This window comes from Aythya fuligula, chromosome 13 (assembly GCF_009819795.1).
Source record: "Aythya fuligula isolate bAytFul2 chromosome 13, bAytFul2.pri, whole genome shotgun sequence".
Classification (NCBI taxonomy): Eukaryota; Metazoa; Chordata; class Aves; order Anseriformes; family Anatidae; genus Aythya; species Aythya fuligula.
The window spans coordinates 18,434,699-18,455,568 of record NC_045571.1 but is presented as its reverse complement, the minus strand read 5'-3'; the positions used below and the strand labels follow the sequence as shown (position 1 = coordinate 18,455,568).

The 20,870-nt window shown below is 37.7% G+C and overlaps 1 protein-coding gene across 1 annotated transcript in view; it reads right to left on the bottom strand.

Annotated features, from left to right (window-relative positions):
• Nucleotides 1-13,755, bottom strand: part of CHM (CHM Rab escort protein) — a 57,871-nt gene extending 44,116 nt beyond the window's left edge. The window contains exons 1-2 of the mRNA XM_032196189.1: nucleotides 13,686-13,755; nucleotides 2,246-2,312 (exon numbers count right to left, since the gene is read on the bottom strand). Of these exons, the coding sequence (XP_032052080.1) occupies nucleotides 2,246-2,312; nucleotides 13,686-13,734 (116 nt within the window). The 5' untranslated portion in view covers nucleotides 13,735-13,755. The remainder of the gene's footprint in view (nucleotides 1-2,245; nucleotides 2,313-13,685) is intronic.
• Nucleotides 13,756-20,870: the final 7,115 nt, after the last annotated feature.

Genomic DNA, 20,870 nt, shown 5'->3' with positions numbered 1-20,870 from the left:
CTATCCTTGAAATTTCACATGTCAACAGCTCATTAATATCTACAGTAAATGTAGCTCTCTAAAAAGAACCACAGATTTTACGTTTATTGAGACAGATAGCTGGCACAGAGAAATAGAGCTCCTTCAATTACTATTTGGCAGAAGCTAACTTTAGTTTAAAATCCGTCTACAGGAATTTATGGCAACACTGCAGTGAAGTGACTATTTTGAATAAGATTAGCTACTGTTGATGGCAATGCTTGGACAGTGTTTATAAATCAAACTTAGAACTTAGTATTTTATAATAGGCCACTTCAAAACTATCTACCATAATCACCTATGCAGTATATTATGATAAACGCAAACAAGGCTGGAGATTAAAAGTAATAAAATGATCTATACAAGGTAACGAATGCAAGCAAACTGTAAACAAAGACTTTATTCATATATGTTTTCTAAACCTTGTACTTAACCTAACTCAGACCTTTGTAGAGTACATGAGACAGAAATTATTCCAAGTAGTACATCTAACACAAACAAGTATTTCAGAATCCCCAGATCTTATTTTCTTCTGGTTTGAAAACAATTTAAACTGATGATCCTGCAAGATGGGAACAATGTAGCCTGCGATATTATAGAAAGTGATATTCTGAATATAAACAACCTTTTTTTGTTCATCAACTTTCAATTATACTGTTACCTCAGTGAAATTAAACCTGAAAATTTACCTAGAAATGATTTATTAAACTAGACATATAGTAGATAAAATTAAAATGTTGTAATTCAAATGAAGTCTTAGAAAGCTTGCCAGAGGTCCAGTTTTTCACTTGAAATTCAAATGGCATCAGTTGTGGTTTTCTGTATTTTTTTATTTTTCCAAGAGTACCAGCTTACTCAAACATGAAAAGCAAATGGCTCGAAATGCTTCCCTATTTATGGGAGGTTGTACAGTACAAAACTGTGTATATTTTTGTCAAGATGTGGATTCTTGACCATCATTAGGTGAGCAGATCCACCAACTACAGTAGCAACTACTCCTAAGAGTGAAAACCACCTTTGTTAAGAACACCTTCTTCTGACCCAAAAAGCTCATGGCTTGCGTAAGAGTTGGACAGTAACTCCACAGGAGAAAGGAATCAAATGTAGAAGCCTTCACTCCCATCATAAAAAGAGGAAGATCACGTGTGAATGTAAATGAACATGTTTAAGTAATAAACAAACAGTAATAAACTAAATTCCACAGTCCTAATTGCCTCCTTCTGTGAGTTTTTTTTTTTTTTTTTTGAAAAGTTCTTCATCCTGGCTAAAAACATTCGGAGATAAAAGAAGAAGAAGTTCCAGTGGCTAACTATTACTACAAACTTCGATAACCAATTAATATGAAAATTGAAATAAAAGAACTGGTCATTTAACAAAAACAAATTAGTCTACTGTTAATATATGGATTAAGCTTAAAGTCCAAACAACCTTTGACGTCTCCTTACTGTAAACTAAGGTTTTTAACATTTTGATAAGTAATCTTAGAGCTAATTTTAAGAATTACAGTACCAAAATGTTCAAAACTAACATACGCTTGTATGCTGCATGTGATGTCTTTAGAATTACTTCTCTAAGATCTTCTTGACTTGCATCTCAGCATTTGTTACTATGGCAGAACAGTGAAATGCTAGAATATGCAAGAGCTATGAGGTAGATGCATATTTTCTTTACAATTATTGCCATCCTGAGAGCTTTCTTTCAACTGAATCACTAATTACATTAAATATGGAGCATCAAGTACTGCCTCACTGTGCATTATCCCATTGTGATGGGATAAGGCAAGAACTCAAGAATGACGTAAAATGAAACACTATGACAACCTTGTCATTTTTGGCAAACAACTAACAATGAGAGCAGAAGTTTTGCTGCTACCACCACCTCAAAGCTACCTGTCACTCTCTCTGCTGAAATGCAGCAGGAACCTGCTAGAGAAGAAGTAACAGGCTTTTACTGGTTATTAATAGTTAGGATTTTACAGTTAAACATGTAAGATTTTTTTCCACTTCAGGTCAAACGTTACCAGATTATCCACTTTGGCCGCACGCACAAATATTTACCACAGCTTATCTGAAGTGCAGAAAATTGTTTAATGTTATTATTTTAATTTTTAATAATTTTAACACCAGGTGAACACAAAACACAAGTCCTGAAGGACACGCTGACCTAGACACAGATACACTTCTAACCAGTTTACCTCTTAAAAAGGAAAACTATTGGAGTAACTTACGAATCAACATGAAGAACTCTCTGGCCGCTTCTGGCACATGCTGCTGCAATAATAGACTCAGGCAAACCTGAAACGACACATTCAATTTTTAGATCTTAGTATGTTAAGATACATAAAAATTAAATAAAAGTATAAATTAGTCAGCAACAGGCAATTCAAAAATAATTTAGTGAGTCACTGAATTTTTTTAATACTCTTATGCAACTAAAATAATGAATACTTTTGCGTTCATTAACATCTTGCCTATTAACATCACCCTACTGAACGTAAATTTTAATTTTTACTTTTTATTTTCAATAATGGTAGGCACATATCACTTACATGCACTACTACCTCAGAGTTAAAGCTTGTTACCCATTTCATCTTGAGATGTCTTGTTGCCATAAGCAGATTGAGCACCTGCCAGCATAATGATACCTAAATTGTAATGTAATTGTGTGCCCCCTTTAATGTAATTGTGTCCCATTTCAAAGGGGTAGTGTTAGGGACAGAGTGAATGTCAGATGGCCATCCTTAAAGTGCTATCTCTATCAAGGCCTCCCGTGTCACGCAGTTACGCTCTAGAAAATCTGTTTTCACTATATTCAGAAAAGTAGTAAAATAAAGAAAATGTCAAATGATAATTTTCCACTAGCAATCCCACCTGGAATGACATGGTGTGGTGGTTAAACTGGACGTTTAATAAGTAAACTAGACTGTTTTCTAACTTCTATCCCCCTTCACTAGATATTTCGATGCAGTTAGATAACTTGGACTTGTAACTACATTCAAAGCAGAAGTATAGCTCCCTATCTAAAACCTCTTTTTAAATGATCTATTGGCTGTTTAAACATGTAATTCAGTAAAAGTGATTAACATTCTGCAGGACTAGTATTAGGAGACACTTACGGTATGTATTCAATTAAGGGAATGAGATTAAAAATAAGTGGAAGAAATGATCTGATTTAAAGCGCAGCCCCCGAAGCAGCTGTACTAGTACAAGTGATGCGAGGCAGAACTGCAAGTGGGAGCAGCCGCTGTGGCACGGCACAACCAACTTCGGCGAGCTGAGCTGCGTGCTGAACAACATCTTGATGTGAAATTCAGGCCTGCGGTCATCTCTCTCTCCAGAAAAAAGACCAGTGCCTTCACCAAAGAATGAATGGCCAGCATGCTGCCTATCTGATAATTCATTTAAAACACACAATGCAATATGTTAACGTCTATTCTTACTGGTCTATGGAGTGAGAAGCTGTTAGACTTAAGCGCAATGTACAATGTAACACCCTCACAGACAGGTTTAAACCATTTTAAATGGTTGAGCTAGTCTTTGTTGATTCTAGAACCTGAAAAGCGGTCTAGAAACATCTAGCAGGACTTAGATAGACCAGACCATAGTTTCACAAACTCTCTAAGCCAGCAAAGGCAATCATGACCATCCAAATAAAAAGGTTCCCGTCCCTACCCCTAATCTTTGGCCACTCCTGGCCCTCCTGCCATGTAAAGTAAATAGCTGGATTTCAACAGGCCTGTGCCATGATGGCATTCCGTGCAGAAGTACCAACGCTTGCACCGATACCAAGAAGGAGGTTGAAGACAGGCAAGGCAAAGTTACCAGGAAAATGGCTGTAACTTCCCTGAAATTTTATATTTTTAACACTATTCAGATGGATTAAAAACAACAGGAAAAAAAAAAAACAAACACACAACTCTTTCTGAATTGATAAAACTGACAAAAATAACAACACTTTGCATTGCTGATCTTCCACAGCAAGTCTTCTCATGGCATTAAGCTCTGGGGGAAGAAAGAGGAACAAACAGTTGAGCTGCATCGGTTCCTGGGACATTGGCTTTACAACATAAAAGTCTGACAGATGAACAGTGCCTTCACAATGGTGGGATGCAGTTTTGCTACTCTGAACCAGTGCACTTGCAGTGATGCATCACGAGCTGTTCTGACGGCCTGGTTTCAGAAGCAATGCCTGCAGCACACGCTGTTTGACACCTATGCCACTTTAGGAAGCCGTAAGTGCCAAACGCAACGCCAAGATTTCAAAATCAGCACACTCAGTTTATTACTTGTATTTAGAACACGTCATCCTTTGACAACACAGATTCACGTTACAAACTCTGAATATACAGATTCACCACTGAACTGAAGAGCCTTCCAGCACTACAAGCTACTCCCAACATAACCTGTATGGCACAAGGTGCTTGTGCTACACTCTACTTAAGCTGCACGTCATTTCGGAGAGGAGTACGAACAGTAAGCCTAAATAACTTTTGGGTGAAGAGAACCTACATCAATAATTGCAGAGACCTATGAGGTGCCTTGATAAAGACACCAAAAATGAGTTTTTTTTAATTAAGAACTCAATATACAGGCTATTCTGAACAAACAGACAAGGAGAAAACATTTAACTGTAGCACACACTTCAGGGCTGTCACAAGACCCTTCAGGCACAAAGCCATATTATGGAAAAGCACCTCTACATTCAGCTGCCCTCCAAAAGCATTTCTACATATAAATATATATATATTTATATATATATATAACATGTTTCATTTCTCTCCATCTATTAACTACCTGGAACAGAATCCACTACTCGTGTTTTGTTTGTAGCTTCTGGAAAGGTTTTCCTCCCCTCATTTGGGCACGGAGAATATTACTCAATGGAATTGAAAAACTTGTTTCTCCTTCCTTATTGATAAAAGCCACTGAGAAAGTGTTGTAAAACATCACCAAGTGCTGCCTGGCTGACCAGGACTGGAGTTATAGCTACTAGGGCATAACTGATTGCTTTAAGCTTGATCCAATTGATACTGTGTTGGAGGTCTGTTCTTCCATTAACCTTGGATGAAATTGTTCCCTGAATTAGCTTCCTCGCTCTTGAAAGCTGGCATCAATTTTCTTCACCAACACTTTGCTTCTAAGATACTGGGGCCTCCTGAGTACCCACTGGCAACAGAATGAGAAAGTATAGGAAAGGCAAAGCCCATGCATTTTAGCTTTTGGAGAGGCTCTTGGAACAATGTGATGGAGCAAGACACCATTTATTCTTAAGTGACAAAACCTCGGTAAACCGAAGAAGTTCAGCCTGTGCCTTGGGCACCAGTTTCTGAATCCTATTCTCTAACAGAAATAAAGCTCCACGGAAATCAGGGAGCTCTGTCAAACACAAGTTCCTGCTACACGCGCTCAGGACTGTATGAGGGTTACTCCACAAAAGCTCTCTCCCAGGAAGAAGGCTCTGGTAAGCAGACCATTATAGCGCAGTTACACACAGTCCCTCTCTACTCAAGGAAAATAACTACTCTTGGGAAAGCCTCCTCAGAGAAATGGCAGAGATTTGTTTCTGTATGGCACATGAAGCTGAACTGTCTCCGACAGGATGCTCACATGGCTGAGCAAAATGGGCTCCGTTCAGCTTATTCAATCACAGAAAAATAATTGTTCTCATCTGGAAATGGTTTCTTGTTCTGAACTTTGATTCTCCACGAACTTTAAGCTGAATTACATTAAAATTTTGAAATGCCTAACTTACAGGGGAGAGCAAACTCCAAATTTCTTGTTCCTGGCTCGGTTTTAATGTAACAATTTATTACAAGATTCACGTGACTGCAGGAAAAAGGCTATATCCCTAGCAATGATTCTCAAGTTTCACTTACGCCCAGTGAGTAAATAAAGCTGGGTATCTCTGAGCTGGTTTTCCTCACAGAAAACTACTTTTAACACTTCCTGCCATTCACCCCACTTGGGGAACAGTCAGCTTCTGGTTTTGCTAGCTTAAGGAATGAAGGACATGGTGTTAAAACCTGTGCCCCTCATGATGCCTAATGTTTTTGAACAGATAGCTGAGTAATGATTTGTATCCAACAACTTGCATCAAAACCCAGCAAGATCTAAACGAGAACCTACATTTCCTTTCAGATTAAAAATAAAAATAAATGAATTGTACTGCAATCAAATCAGTAATCAAATTACTGGGTCAGAGAAATCTGCGCTCAGGTATAATTAATAGTAACCAGTACTTTCCTACTACGCTACTAGGCATATTAGTTACTGTGACACACAGCACGCATTTCATGTTATTTTACCTGAAATAAAAAGGGCTACTACAAAAAAATACTTTCTCAATTAAGGTTCCAAATCCCAGTAATTTTTAGCTTTCTGGCAGTATTAGCATGAAATAAGAAGTCTGAAGAGTAATTGCATGATCCAACGACAAGCAAGCAGCAACAGATCCAGACCTCAGTATTTTATCCATAAACATCTGGCAGCATAAGAGGGACTTATTTGGAGGAATGAGGAGTCCACACAATTCTTTAGAGTATAAATTTAATATGCTGACTCAGAAGTCCTTCATATTTCAGGCAGAATCAATACATAAATAGCATTGCTTGTTATCAAGATGCATTAAGATATTCTGCGCTTCCTGGCTGTTTCATATTTTAGAATGATTACACTTGAAATATTTGCATAAACAGTCCTGTGACTCATTTAATATTTGTTAAACAGTCCTGTGCTGCTTTTTTCTCACCAGGAAAAAGAGAGTTTTCCTTCCTGAAGGACAACTGCTTAGTACCAGTTGAAACCTAGATCATCATTTCTTAATGTCGTTGCCTTCTCTCTCCACTTACTCACCCCCATTTCTCAGCTGCAGCACCGGGAAGTTAGCCTCTCCTGCTTTCTCAAGGAAACAATGTTTAAGATTTCCCTAAAGCAGGACATTACATCTGCAGTCAGACACAAAAATAAGTTAAAAACAAAAAATCGGGATTTTACTCATCAGTGATCTCCGTGTCACTAGTGTGTTCTGACAGGGACAACTCCACAGGTACATCTCACCACCTATCCAGACGATAGTGGGTCAGTGACGCTGCCTCACTGAAATACAAATGTGAAATCAAAGCAAACCAACTTCTAAGCCTTTCCTGCACTGGTCCGAGCTGACTGCTGACTATATACTTGCCCTTCTGTGCTTGGACTTCTTCCATCTTGTTGGAAGGACACTGGGGAAAAAAATGCAAGCAGCCAGAACTGTACCAAGCTGGCTCTGATTAACTAACAAGCACAGTAACACAGCTCACTTCAGCATGTACAAACTGAAGTTGGCCCTACACATTTTTCTGGTTCTCCAGGTATTTGCATGATGCGCTGAAAACTGCTGCAAGAGATTGCAGGACTCTGTCAGAAACAGTTGCAGCACCAGAATAAAGTAATCCAGAAAGCAGGCAGTATAAACACTAGGTCCATGACAAGCTTATGATGAAGAATAAAGTCCACTTTTCACAGCACTAGTTTTCAGTGCCAGCTGTCTAACCACGATGCCTAGTATAACCTTCTTGGATACCTCAGAGGCAGATTAATCTCAATAAATCTTACTGATGTGGCTGTTGCAAGCTGACCTTGAAGCCTACATCCGTTTGCTTCCAGCAACCTCTGATCAAGATAGTCTCTATTACAAGTTTTTGGACCTTGTCTATGGAAAAACTCAGCTATACTTTCATTTCCATGAATGATATGTTTTGTAAGCGAATACAAAATAAAGGCCTAGCTATACATACAGTTATGATATCAATTCTATTCTTCAACACAGCAAAACGAAAATTAGAACTGACTGCTGAACTAGAAAGCTCCTTTCTCCCGTTTTAAGAGAAAGTTGATTTTAAAAACTCTACAAAATAAGCTGGCAGTAATAATTCACCTCTGTGTAATCAAAACCTAATTTTCAGGATTACACATTTGTCTCTTAGGATTAGCAGCTCTACATAACGCTGCAGAGAAGCACTGTGTCTTCAAGTGACTTTAAATGGATAAATTTACTGCCCCAAGCAGTTTATAAACAGCTGCATGTACGTGGAAGCATCTCAGTTCCGGAGTTTTTTATTGAAAACTTTTTTCCAGTCATCCAGCTGGTAAGCTTTTACAGAATTACACAAGCTTCCTTTTGAAAAGGTTTAAATGTTTAATTTGCTTCACTGTATCTACTAAATAAATCACAAGTGGCTTTTTCATAATATCAAACGCTGAAGGGAAATATATTCAAAATGCTGGGACAGAGACAATTTCAAAACAATCTTCTGGAGTCAGACAGTTGACCAACTGCAATAAATTCTGTTTGGATGTGAACTTCTAAGAGATGAGCAGCTGATTGTGAAGAAGCTCACTGAATTTTCATGCAATGTTTTAAATGGAACTTTTAAATTTTCTGGCAAAGTTAAGCTACTTATTGCATGTAATATTTTTAAAGTTAAAGCTAGCTAATTGAAATTAATAATAGTTTTGATTAATTTTATTGTATGTACGTATTGCAGAGTAACATCAGAAATTTTTTTTTAACACAGCAAATAGTAATGTCACAGAAACGCCAGCCCACTAAGACAAATAAGCAATGATAACTGGTCAAGTAAGGAGCCTCAAGTAAAAAGTTTCTTATTCTACACTCTGTCATGGGATGTCTAAGAAACACAATCAAGGTAATAGATTCAAAAACTACGACACAATCTGGCAGACCAGAGTTTTTGAACTACAGGTGAAAACAGATTACTGCGAGGTGACAAACTGTTCACTTGAACGGAGCAGCAGCTCTCTTTTTCACAATTAGAGGTTTACTTCCAATAGAAGGAGAATTTTTGGAGAAATACCAAATCTGTGTACTTTGATATAAGCATTAAGATACAGATAAGCACATCAGGATATATACATACTCCCCTTAAACCAAATCTATTAAGAATTAGAACAGTTCGGTTGGAAGGAGCCTACCAAGATCCCTGTACCAAACAACAGCACCTCCTGGGATCGGCAAACATGCTGAGGATGCGCTGCACCCCTGCCCTCAGATCACTGATAAATGTGTTAGGTGGGACTGGCCCTCGGACCGAGCCCAGGGAAACACGGCTGGCGCCCAGCTGCCGGCCAGATGGACCATCCACTGCAGCCCTCGGAGCCCCGCTGCTCATCGCCCAGCGTGCCGTGGACGCTGCGAGGGGCAGTATCAAAGAACGCAGGTGAAACCCAGAAGCCTTGTGTCTTAGAGAAAAAAATAAAGTTGTGTTAAACTGTAAGTAGATTTTACAGCAGACACTACAGCGGAGTCTGAGCTTCAGTTTACAGCCAACAGCAGTGGATTAAAAATATATATGTAAAAAAAGCAAAGCACATACATTAAAAGATAAGCATAGTAAGACACATGTTAAAACTTCTATTTTTATCCTAGTCTTCTAATACCTTCATCTTTCCCTTCCTTTTCTACCTCTCTGCAGGAAGAAAGCCCACTCTCCTTGCTCTCTTCATAAAAGGCAACCTGAAAAGTGAAAAGTTTATTTTCCTAAGTTAGCAATTCCATACAGTTACCTATGCACCAACAAAGACTATCACAAAATGCTTTGCGTGGTTTTAAGGCAACCCCAGCGCACCAGTGACTTGAAAAACCTGGGTTCTTTGGGAAGGACTGGAGAATAGTCACAAAGCGAGGAGACGGAAAAAAACGTTCTCGATTACTTCTGATTCTTTTTGATTACTCTTGATTTTTACTTTTCTAGGATCAGCAATATAATCTGGAAAATCTGAAAAAGTTACAGGCTGGAAAGGACAGTAAAAGATTCACAAAATAATGAGTTTTCTCACAAGAGCAGCAAGGGACATTTCACAGTATCTGGGAAAGAATCCCATGTGAGATTTCAGTGGGAGTCCAAGCCTGTAAGAAGGCTGTCACAGCCGCTCTGCTCCACAAGAACATTCAGAATAGAAAGCGTGCCAGAAAAAAACAACTCATTTTTAGTCAGGTTAAAAAAAATAAGTCTGTAAGAAGATAAAGGTATGTTTAAAAAAAAAAAAAAAAAAAGAGAAGTGGAAATGAGAACACTATGCCAGTGTTCATTTTGTTTGATGCTTACACGGACGGGTAATGCCTTATTTGCAAACAATAATAATAAAACGGGCCTATTTCCTCCTCAAAAACATTAACGTTACAAGTCTGTGCCACTGTGTTAGTCCACAATGACCACGGGCATTAAAAACATCCATCTTCAGCTGGCTTTCCTTTTAGTTTCTGCTGCACAACTCTAAGTAGGTGCTGATGTGAAATAAAGACTGTGCACACGTAAAGTAAAATAACCAAAATATCAACCCAGAACGTGTTAGAAAACATTTTGGTCACATCCTAAAAATACCCTGCATCCATAAAAGCATTAGGAATAATTCACTTTTCAAACATCTGTTTTTTTAAAAAATCATTTGCTAAAGCTAACTTCATCACTCACATTATAGTATTTAGGTCAGTTTTTCATGATGTATTTTTAAAATTGTCTTAGTATCTGGAAGTGATTTTTCCTAACACTATACTTACATAAGATAAACATAAAGTACTTACACCACTCCCAGCATATCGAACAATAAATAATAGATTCTCCTGACAGGACTTTGATGACCTGGCAAAGCCCGAGTGCTTTCAGCCAAAATCATATGAAACCATAAATCACTCTTTATTTTATAGAATATTTCAAAATGGATTCCTGCTTTCTACCTTGAAAGTCATTTCATGTGTTATTTATAACCACTGAAAACCAGAATGGAAAGAAAATTGCATAGAACTAGAAAATTTACTGTGACTGCTTTTATAAAGAATAACTCCTTTTTAGGAAAAAAAATTAGAATTACTGGCAAACTTGTGAATACACCTGCCTCTTAAAGAGTAACACCTTTTATTTTATAACTTCAGCAGCAGTTAATACAGGCCTCCTGTGGGATCAGAGACAAGTTTAAGAAGTTACGACTGAATATAATCCAATCAACTGAAACAATTCAAAGGTAAGGGTGACCCTGCATCCTCGTTCGTCCCACTTAAATAAATATTTCAGTTATGGCTGTTTGCAGCAGCCACATTGCAAATCTTAGCATTTACAGTGATTTCTGCCACGACTTCAACAGTGCTCAATGTTCTGCCTATGAGTTTTCCCTTTTGACAATTACTTAAATACAAAAACCCTGCCACTGACTTCTAGATCTGTGTCATTCTCTCAAATGGATGTTTTTTTAACATACTTATCAAACAACTCGTGACATTCCCTCCTCTGAGATGTACCATTAAAATGCCTGCTCTCATTTAAAAGTTGGCCCCAAAAAAGGTTGGCAATATCACGTTCCTACATGACTACTGCCCAGTCTAAAGTCCTCAAGCAAGCACTTCCAACATCAGCTGTCAAAAACAGGACATTACAGACATTAAGATAAATAAAAATCACTGAGTATAAATTTCCAAAATACTAGAACAACTTTGAGGATTGATGATGCCGTATCTGCTTTGGCAGAAAATCACCCAACAAAGCCATCTCTATTTGGTTATTGGATAGCTCGAGCAGAATACTATAATCATACAATCAGGAATAGGGAAATAGGGATATGAGAGCCTTAATGAGAGGGAAAAAATAAAATGAAATGAAGTAAAGTAAAATAAAGCTTCAACACTACAAAAAAAGGGGGGGGGGGTGCAGAACAAAAGAATGTCATAACAGCTTTTGTTCTTGTGTGATCATGGAAAACCTCAAGATGTGCCCGCCAGTTTATGCCATGTGATAATCTGATTTTCTTAAGAACCACGGATGTAAGTTCCACCATAGGAATGAAACTTTTGCTGCTGAACCCACCAGGGTATTCCTGTACTACACATCAGCTTGTTCTACAGTTGGCTGTGCAAGACAATGCTCTCTCTGAGTTAAAGAAAAGTAGTCTCTTCAATAAGTGAATTTGCTTTTACCATAGAAATATTGATAAAGTAATTGAACCTAAGCAGTAAATGCACCACTGATGACAAAAATTCAGAGTGAGGTTTCTGGTTTCACTCCAAGGAAACAGTTAAATGACCCTGAAATAAAAACAAATTCAAATCCAATAATACCACTCAATCTAATTACTAAAATTAACAAACGCACAAATTATAAAACCAGACAAAGGCCACGCATGCAGAAAAGAATGCAATTACTACTGTGCACTTAACACCAGCATTACAGTTATTACAATGTGACAATTAAATATCCACGTGTACACTCAGCACTGGCTATTGCATTCAAAAAGAAAGCGCTGAGGACTTTAAGCTATTCCTTCAGAAGTCAGTTCCTAGAAGATCGAAGTTTTACTTTGACTCATATCCCATACGGGTAATTTAATACAATCGGCACTGTTGGTCATCATTTACGTATGTTTTTAGTGAAAAGAAATGCAAAGAAAAGTCAAAATAATTCTTGAAACGCAGAATTCTGAAAATCTTCCAATTAGTTCTAGCAGGACTCCTCCTACGGGTGGGCAAACGTCTGAAAAAGGCATCCTCAAACACAAATTCTCAGCAGCACCACCAAATACGGCAACATCTCTGAGGAAGAGTTTAGCTCAAAGGATTTTTAGCTCAAAGGATTTTCTCCCCCAGCATCAAAGATCAGATATAACAAGGGATGCCCACAGCAGGAGCAGCCCGCTATCACACAGTGTCACACACGGGGGACCTGAAAGCCTGCACACGGCCACGGGTGCTGCTGTCAGAGCCACTCAGCTCACCTGCACTGCGCTGCCCCTCAGTACTGGGGCTGCCAGAGCAAACAGGACTATGCTCTGCCTGGAACAAAAATTATGAAGTCTCCAGAAGAAAACTGTGGCAGGGACTTTTTACTTTTCCATAGGAATCATGAATGAAGGATGAAATCTTTATGTAGATTATAGTTCTATCAGAGATACAACACCTTCACTAGCTTGCTTAGTAGCTAGATGGCTTCTCCTACTGTTACTATTCACCTTCTGGTTTCCTCAGGAGCTGAAATACCCAACGAACCCAACATTGGTCATACTTTTATAAAGCTCTGAGTTTCCTTTAATTTGCTACATCATTGCATAGGTACCTTTTTCATGGCAATAAACACCAAAAAAATGTCCTAAATCACACCAGATGGGCAATGTTTAGTATTTCACCCTTTTGGTTTGGTGTTTTAGCCATTCATTCTTTGCTGTTCTTCCCTTACACTCAAAACATTCACAGATCTGAACATCCAGGAAAACACCAGGTTCGTTACTAAGGCTACGGCTCCACAGAAGAGGAGTACGCATGCAGAGGGGAACTCTTAATCTTTAGTTATGATTTTAAAATGTATTTTGGTGTAATATTTTGATGTAATATTTTAACTGTCGCTACAGTGTTGTGGTACGTTTCGGTGAGGCGCTGCAGGTGGCCCTCAGGACGCGCTGTAACGGGGCGGGAGCCGCTTCAGAGAGGTCCCGGCCACACCGTGATGCACCCTCACGGTTTATTGGATATCGAGCAACACGCTTTAACGAGAAGTACCCCAAAAAAGGACGCCCCTCAGAGCTGCTGGCAGTCCCCAGGCCGGCAGGAGGGCGGCCCCGAGCTCCCCCACACCCTGGGCACCCCCCGCCTGGCCCTGCCCCTGCCCGGCCCCGCCGCGCGGCCCGTACCGGTGCCCACCACCACCACGTCAAACTCCGCCGGCAGGTTGTCCGCCATCTTGGGAGCGGCGCCCTCACGTGCCCCCCGCGGCGGGAAGCGGAGGCCGCCGCCCGGCGGGGGCTTCCGGCTGCGGCGCGCGGGGGCCGCCGGTAGCTGTAGTCCTGGCGGGCTCCGTGACGCGGGGTGTGTGTGTGGCAGCCGGCCCTGGGCGAGCCGTGTCACCTAACAGCCACGTTACGCGTTGGGCTGCTCCCTGGTCGCTGCTGTATTCAGAAACCTTTCCGTTTTCCTCAGCCCATTTTAACAGTTTTCACAAGAAAAATGTTAACTTTTTTTTCTGAGGCATTCGGTGTCGCTTTCCCTCTTCTCCTTGGGAGGAAAGGAAGGGGAGATGGGGGCGAAGGATACAGGAGTATTTTGTGACACAGAATACCAAAAATAAAAAGTCATACTTATAAAAAAACACACGTAGATGAACAACGTAAGCACGCTGACCTGGCATGGAATAGCTACGTCAGCCCACTGGAAATTTCTAGAAAGTTTTAATTTTGCACTTAATGACTTCCATGGATTTAAACTAATCTCTTCCTATTATTCACCGTGTATGATTATATTCAAGTCTTAGCACCTTAAATCAATAATAACAATAAACCAGCTAGCAGCCTGTTAACACCTTATTACAAGCTCCTTGTTTGCGTAGGGAAAGAATAGGGAGAAGGGCATGAAGCGGCTAATGGAAACCAGAGCCCCCCGCACGCTGTGGTGCTGCCAGATGTACCCCACAGCATAGGATGGAAAACGTTCCAGCAGTGCATTTCAACAGCACAAGAACAAATATAAATACATAATACACATATGTATTTAAACATCAGAACCACATTACAATGCTAATATATAACAGAGGAAATTAGTTGTTATGGATTCAGATGTGAAAGCAGTAAGTTCAAAACATATATTCCTTGTATTTATGCTTTCAACTGTCCCACACAAATGTTAAAGAAAAAATCCATTTTGCAGCTTCTGTAGTCCAAGTCTGTTAACCGGGCTGCCACGTCTACCTTTCAACCTGTTACAAAAATATTGAGCCCCAGAACTCTTGCAGTGTTGTATCATCCCGACCTCGATGTCTGGAGTAGAAGCACAAAGCATCGCTGTATTGGTTAGTTCAGATAAGACAAATTCTCCTTTCACATCCTTTCCTTACTGAGAAGGAATACTCATGAAAATATAATTTCATTGTGAAAACCTTTTTTTTATTGTTTAGTGTAATTCTAGGACTGCACTAGAACTGAGTTATTTCTCTGTCAATGTCTTACTGTTTCTCAAGCGTTTAAGTATTTATTCCACCACAATGCTGTTGTTTGGTTCTGTGAATTCCTGTTAGCTTCATTCATAAGATGCAATCAGTACGATCCTATTTCATGATGACAATCATTATCCACTGGACCAGAAATTCTTCTTAGTACTATTTATTTGACAGAATGGATTATTCAGGATATTTAACTGCAAGGTTTGTCAGCTCACAAAACACAGCAATATTTTCCTGCGCCTTCCATTTTTAATATCAACAAACGTAAAAGTAAAATATGTAAGTATGAATAATTTTTATGAGAATTTCACGGACCTTGAGAAAATGTCTTACCATGTTTTTCTCTTTAGCTATTTAATTGCAATGTCATAGTAACAGAAAGCAGCATACCCAATTCTGCATGGATGAATAAGCACATTCAATAAAGAAGATTTAACAGAGTAAATCAAACACTGGATTAAACATTTTCTGCATAACAGACCACAAAATGGGCATTCATTTTACCAATAGATCCTCTACATTAGAAACAAATAGAAATGCACACCAACATAATTAAACTGCACATCCTGTGGTCTGATTGCAGAATTTCCCTATATTTTATAAAACTAGGCCTCATCAATTAGTCACCAAACGCATTCAAGAATGCACGCTGACCAGACTAAATTTATTTTTTACCCATTTGTATTAAAGGTTTTTCTGTTTTATGAAATAATTCACAATCCTATATTGCAAAGTGATGATCAGTTTAAGATACTACATTTAGTAGTTCTAAATATTTTTCCTGTAAACAACCTTTCCTGCTTTGCTTTCAAGCAAAATGTCTACCTTATAAAAACCTGGATTTTTGCTTCCTAACTTTTATTTTGGATTTTCACTTACTTATACAGCTACCTTACTAATTTTAAAGTCTGTGTAGTTAGTGTCTAACTTTACAAAAATGCTTTTTTGAAATACAGTAATCTTATCAAAAAAATCATAAACTATGAGTTTTTATTTTTCTAAATAGAAACACTGAAGTCCAAGGCCATAGAAAAAAAAAGCAAGAAGAATCAGTATTAGAACTATGGAGTTTGTAGATATCTCAAAATCTGTTCTCAGATCAAATATTTCCTTCTCTAAACGCAAAAAGCAAATACTTCACACTATGATTATTTATTTATTTTAATTACATAGTGTCTTTATCTTGCAGCGACTTCATGTGTGAAATCTCACTCTTTTATTATTCACTTGGTAAATATAGAATTTAATTCTCCTTGAGTACCAGTTTGAATAAGGCGCAGCAGCAGGATCGGGCCTATTAGCTGCTTGAAACATCTATTGAATAACCTGATTTATCCAACTAAATGGCTCATTAGTTCAGGCAGCAAGAAAATGTTTGTGTGTTGCTGAAGTTATGCATGGTTGTCATATAGAGTTTGCTGTTATGCAACTGTCAGTCACTCAAGCATGCACAAACTAGATTGTTCATTAACTACAGAAACAGCCACTCTACATTCAAGCATGTTTGGGAAAATATATTTGTTTACAAATTTCTTTTAAACTCTGATACACATTTCTTCTTTGTTACCACTATCTGAATTTTAACTTGTCCCTAACACAGCTTGCAATGGTCTGTCTTTGTTCCCAATTATGCCCACAAAACACATTATCTGTGTTTTATTCCTTACATTCTACAATAAGACACTGTTCTGACCGTGCACCGTTCTAATTCACATTATAGATTTCAGACTTCATGCTTGCTAAATGATCTTTTGACTATCAAATCCACAGAAGGACAGATAACTTGCCTTTGCTTTGTCACAATGAACTTCCTTAGGAAGAGATTTGCTATTCATAATTTGGGGAGTTGTAAGAGCAAATTGTACTTAATACAAAATACTGTACTCCTTTTTCTTGGAATTATATAAATTATTCAGCTGTGGGTAAACATTCTTGTATGTGTTTAGCAAAGGGAATTATATTGGGAATGTTGTTTGGCATGTCAAAACTTTACTATTTCCTTCTTTTTATTCTGTTTAATTAATCTAGAGAAGTTCTGGTGCGTAAAATAAATGCTGAGAACAACAGTAACAATCTCTTGATTTGTATCAACAGATCCTGCTTAAATCTTACAGATAGTGCAACTGAAAATGTAGATACCTATTTAATGGTTTTATTTTAATCAGAGGTTTTTTAGTGTAATTGAGCCAGCCATCGTACAGTCTGTTTCATTTTGTTGTCTTCATAACGATGGTGCAAGGCTGTCCATACTTCACAGATAGTACAGTGGTGTTAGCACACTGGGCCTGATCTAATCTCCACTGCAGTCATATGAATCCTGTCATTTAACAGAATTGGGATTAAACCCTAAACTGCAAATTCTCATTCATATGTAGATACCAAATTCCCATTGATATGAATTCCTTTGATACAGTAATCTTGGCCTTGGTAGGCCAGTGAACAAAATATGTATATATATATACATATATAAGTGAAACCCAGCTTCTCAAACTAATAAGCACTGAAATTAATTATTAAGTTTCCACTTTGATTACTAAAACAGGAGTAAGTTGTATTTTTTTTCAGAGATGGGAAAGGAGAATTAGATTTGCTCTACTTCTGTAAGCATGCAAAGCAACAAGTCTCTTTTGCCAATTCTTTAATTAACAACATTCTTCAAGAATTCTGTCGGTCTCTCATTGCAGTCAAAACATTCTTGTACAAACTGAGTACAGAGGAGAAAGAAACAGGATCATAGCTTTGATCATTCTGCTTTGTCCAGCACAACTGGCAGAATATGCAAAAAAGGCTCCACTACAGCTTCATTAAGGATTTTTAAGGAGTCCTAAAACTACCAGTATGCAGGATAAATAAGATAGTCTATGCAATGGCTGAAAAGTTCAGTTAATGTTCTTGCCACAGGTTATTCTTTCATGCTTGAAATAGCTGATGAACCTAGGATGGTGACTCACATGCTGCTGTTTTTTTGCTTGTCTCTTAGAGACATGGAGGAAACTTTCTTTAGGAACTGGAGATTCAGTGAACTACTGGTAGTAGAATCAGACTGTATCTTGATTTACATTACCCTAAAAGCATGCTGTTAGTGCATTTATATGCAGTATGTGGTGGAAGTTCAGTTTTTGATTTGGTCAGATTACTTCTCTCAGTGCTTTTTAACAGTGACTAAAATCATTTGGTATGGTATGTGAATTAATATTGCTGTGTTTCTCTTTTAGTGTTTGTGGTGGTCTTTGTTTGTTTGTTTATTTTAATAATTTAGGCATGTTTGTAAAACACCATTTTACCTTCCTAATCTTCATTCTGCATCTTTTCTCTTGATAAAAAAATATGTATTTTGTAGTACTACTAAGATTGACACAGAATGGTGTAAACTATTATTAAAACTGAAATAATCTCAATATACTTAAGCAAAACACTAAATTTTTTTTGTATGTGTCAATGAAAAAATAATCAGGAGTTTGTGACAATGATTTGGGTTTATACAGTGTAATTTGTTAAAGCAATGTATTCCTCTCCAGAAGTTTCCTTACATTCCCTGGTGAAATGTTCTTTGCCATATATAAGAGGTTGTTGAGACTACGTTGACAAGGTGGTGTTTCTGGCAGAAGTTTGCACATCACTTTTTAACCTTTTTATTTCAGACTTTACACTGTATATGGCTTACCAGTTCTTCCTATTCAAATGAATAAAAGAAAATGCTACTTACCATCACAGTGTAAATTGTGATGAACACATTCTGTAAATGTATTCAACATTATTAGAGCTCCCAAGTTAAGACTGGTCAACAAAATGGCAAAATCAGTTTTCCTACGCTGATGTCAAGATAATTGTGAAGTGTGGAATATCCACACTGCATATATAGGACTGTGCAGCAGGCAGTTCCTGCCTAGCATTAAAGAAGAGGCTGATGTAAAAGCCAAAAATGTATTCTGGAAATACTGTGGATTTTTAATTAGGATTAAGCACCATGGCAGTTGAACCACAAAAGATGTAAGGAAACTGTCTAACCACAGCCACGTAAATCATACTGATTTATGTAGGCATGAGTTGCAATTCTGTTTTCCTCACTTAAAACAGATTTCTCAATTGCCAAACGTGAAATAAGCCAAACCCTGTGTATTCTTCATCAAATGTGTAGGCTGTTAGATAGAAAAATTATCAACTTGGAAATTACTCCAGCAAAACTGGAAAAATGTGGTATCTTCGTATGAACAATCCCCTAATAAATTCAGAAATAGGTTTGCTGGAAGATTTTTTTTTCATCTGCAGAAATAATGCAGATACTATAACATATATGTGCTTGAAACCAAAGAAAAAGCAGTACTGAAATTAAACCTAAGAAATTGTAGCTCCTCCACCAACACATGACCACTTTTGCGACTGAAAAATACATGGCTGTCCCCATATGGGAAGATGAGTCACAAGGACTTAAAAGTTTTCACTCAGTTTCCTGCAAGTTTTAAAGATTCTGGGCCTTGATCAAAAATCAGAAAAATTAGTGGTCAGCTTGAGAATGCAGGAGAGATCTAGGAAGTTACATGGAGGAAACCTGGAGAAAATCTGTGAAATTCTGTAAGGCTTCTTCAGAAACTTCAGCAGGGGCTTAAACCAACAGAGCCTGCCTGCCACTGAGTAAACTTGAGGAGGATCCCTGACAAGTGTAAGGGATTTTTACAAAGTAAGCCATTTTCCTACAAGGACTGTTCTTGACTAATGAAGGATAAATTATAAGAGAAAGCAAACAACAGAAGTTAAATATATTAAAATATACGCAGTTGAACCTTATCCATGCTAGTAAGGAATTAAATTGTAAACTCTTCTAGAATATATGCCTTTTGTATATGTAACAAATTATGTTTTTACAGCTTCTTCTTTATATATTCTAAGTGTTAACTTTGCATTTTTCAATCATTCTTTTAATAACTAATGCCTTCTGTTTCTTTTCATCTGCTGAAAATGACAACAAAATTCAGTATCAATAACATCGTAAATTGGTAAGAATTACTGTAATTATGCAATTATAAAACAGGATGTTACAAATCAGAGTTTGGTGCTTCTCGTCCTAGCAACTCCATTGTTTGTATATTCCAGCTTCTAACATCTTGGTCAATCATGGTATTTCAGAAATAACCAGTAAACAACAGACAAAAAGAAACTGATTGGATATATAGCCCTACAAAGAATATATAAAGTGGTGCAATAAATCAAGAGTAGTAAATGTGTGTGTCTAGTGCTATTCAGTTACTGCCTTGTTTCATTTGCAATATTACTTGAAGCAGTTATTACTGCATAGTAAGAGGTTTTCAGGCTTGTGTTCTCAGGGTTTAGGAAAAATGTGCCTTTTCCAGCACTCTGGAGACTGTAGCTCATTTGAAAAACTAACCTCTTTTCTCGATAAATATCCCTTTTATTTATTAATTTCTTTTATTCATTCCTTTAGGCTTGCTGCCAATTTATGAATACAAACTCTTTAGCCATTAGGGCATACTTTTTACTTCCTTACAGTCAACACAAGTTTTATCATGCAAAGTTCAGCGTCTTACATCTTAGATCTCTTCTAATTGATAAACAAAACAGTTAGAGATTAAATATTTATTGCTTTGAACATGAGATAGGAGTAGTTATCTCACTGTATATATGTTTTTTAAAAGTGTGCACGCAAATAATGAAGAAAACATTAGTGGGTCTGGGAGATAACATGGCATATCACAAAAAAAAAAAAAAGGACAACAAAAAAACCTACAACCCACAGAGTGCAAAGCTCTAGTTCCTCATTTAAGGAGAATAAAAAAAAAAGTACAAGATCTTTGAGTATCCTTTTTAAACAGTATTCTTCTCCAGTCTTGAAAATCAGAAATGGGACATGGCTGAAAAGAAAAAGTCT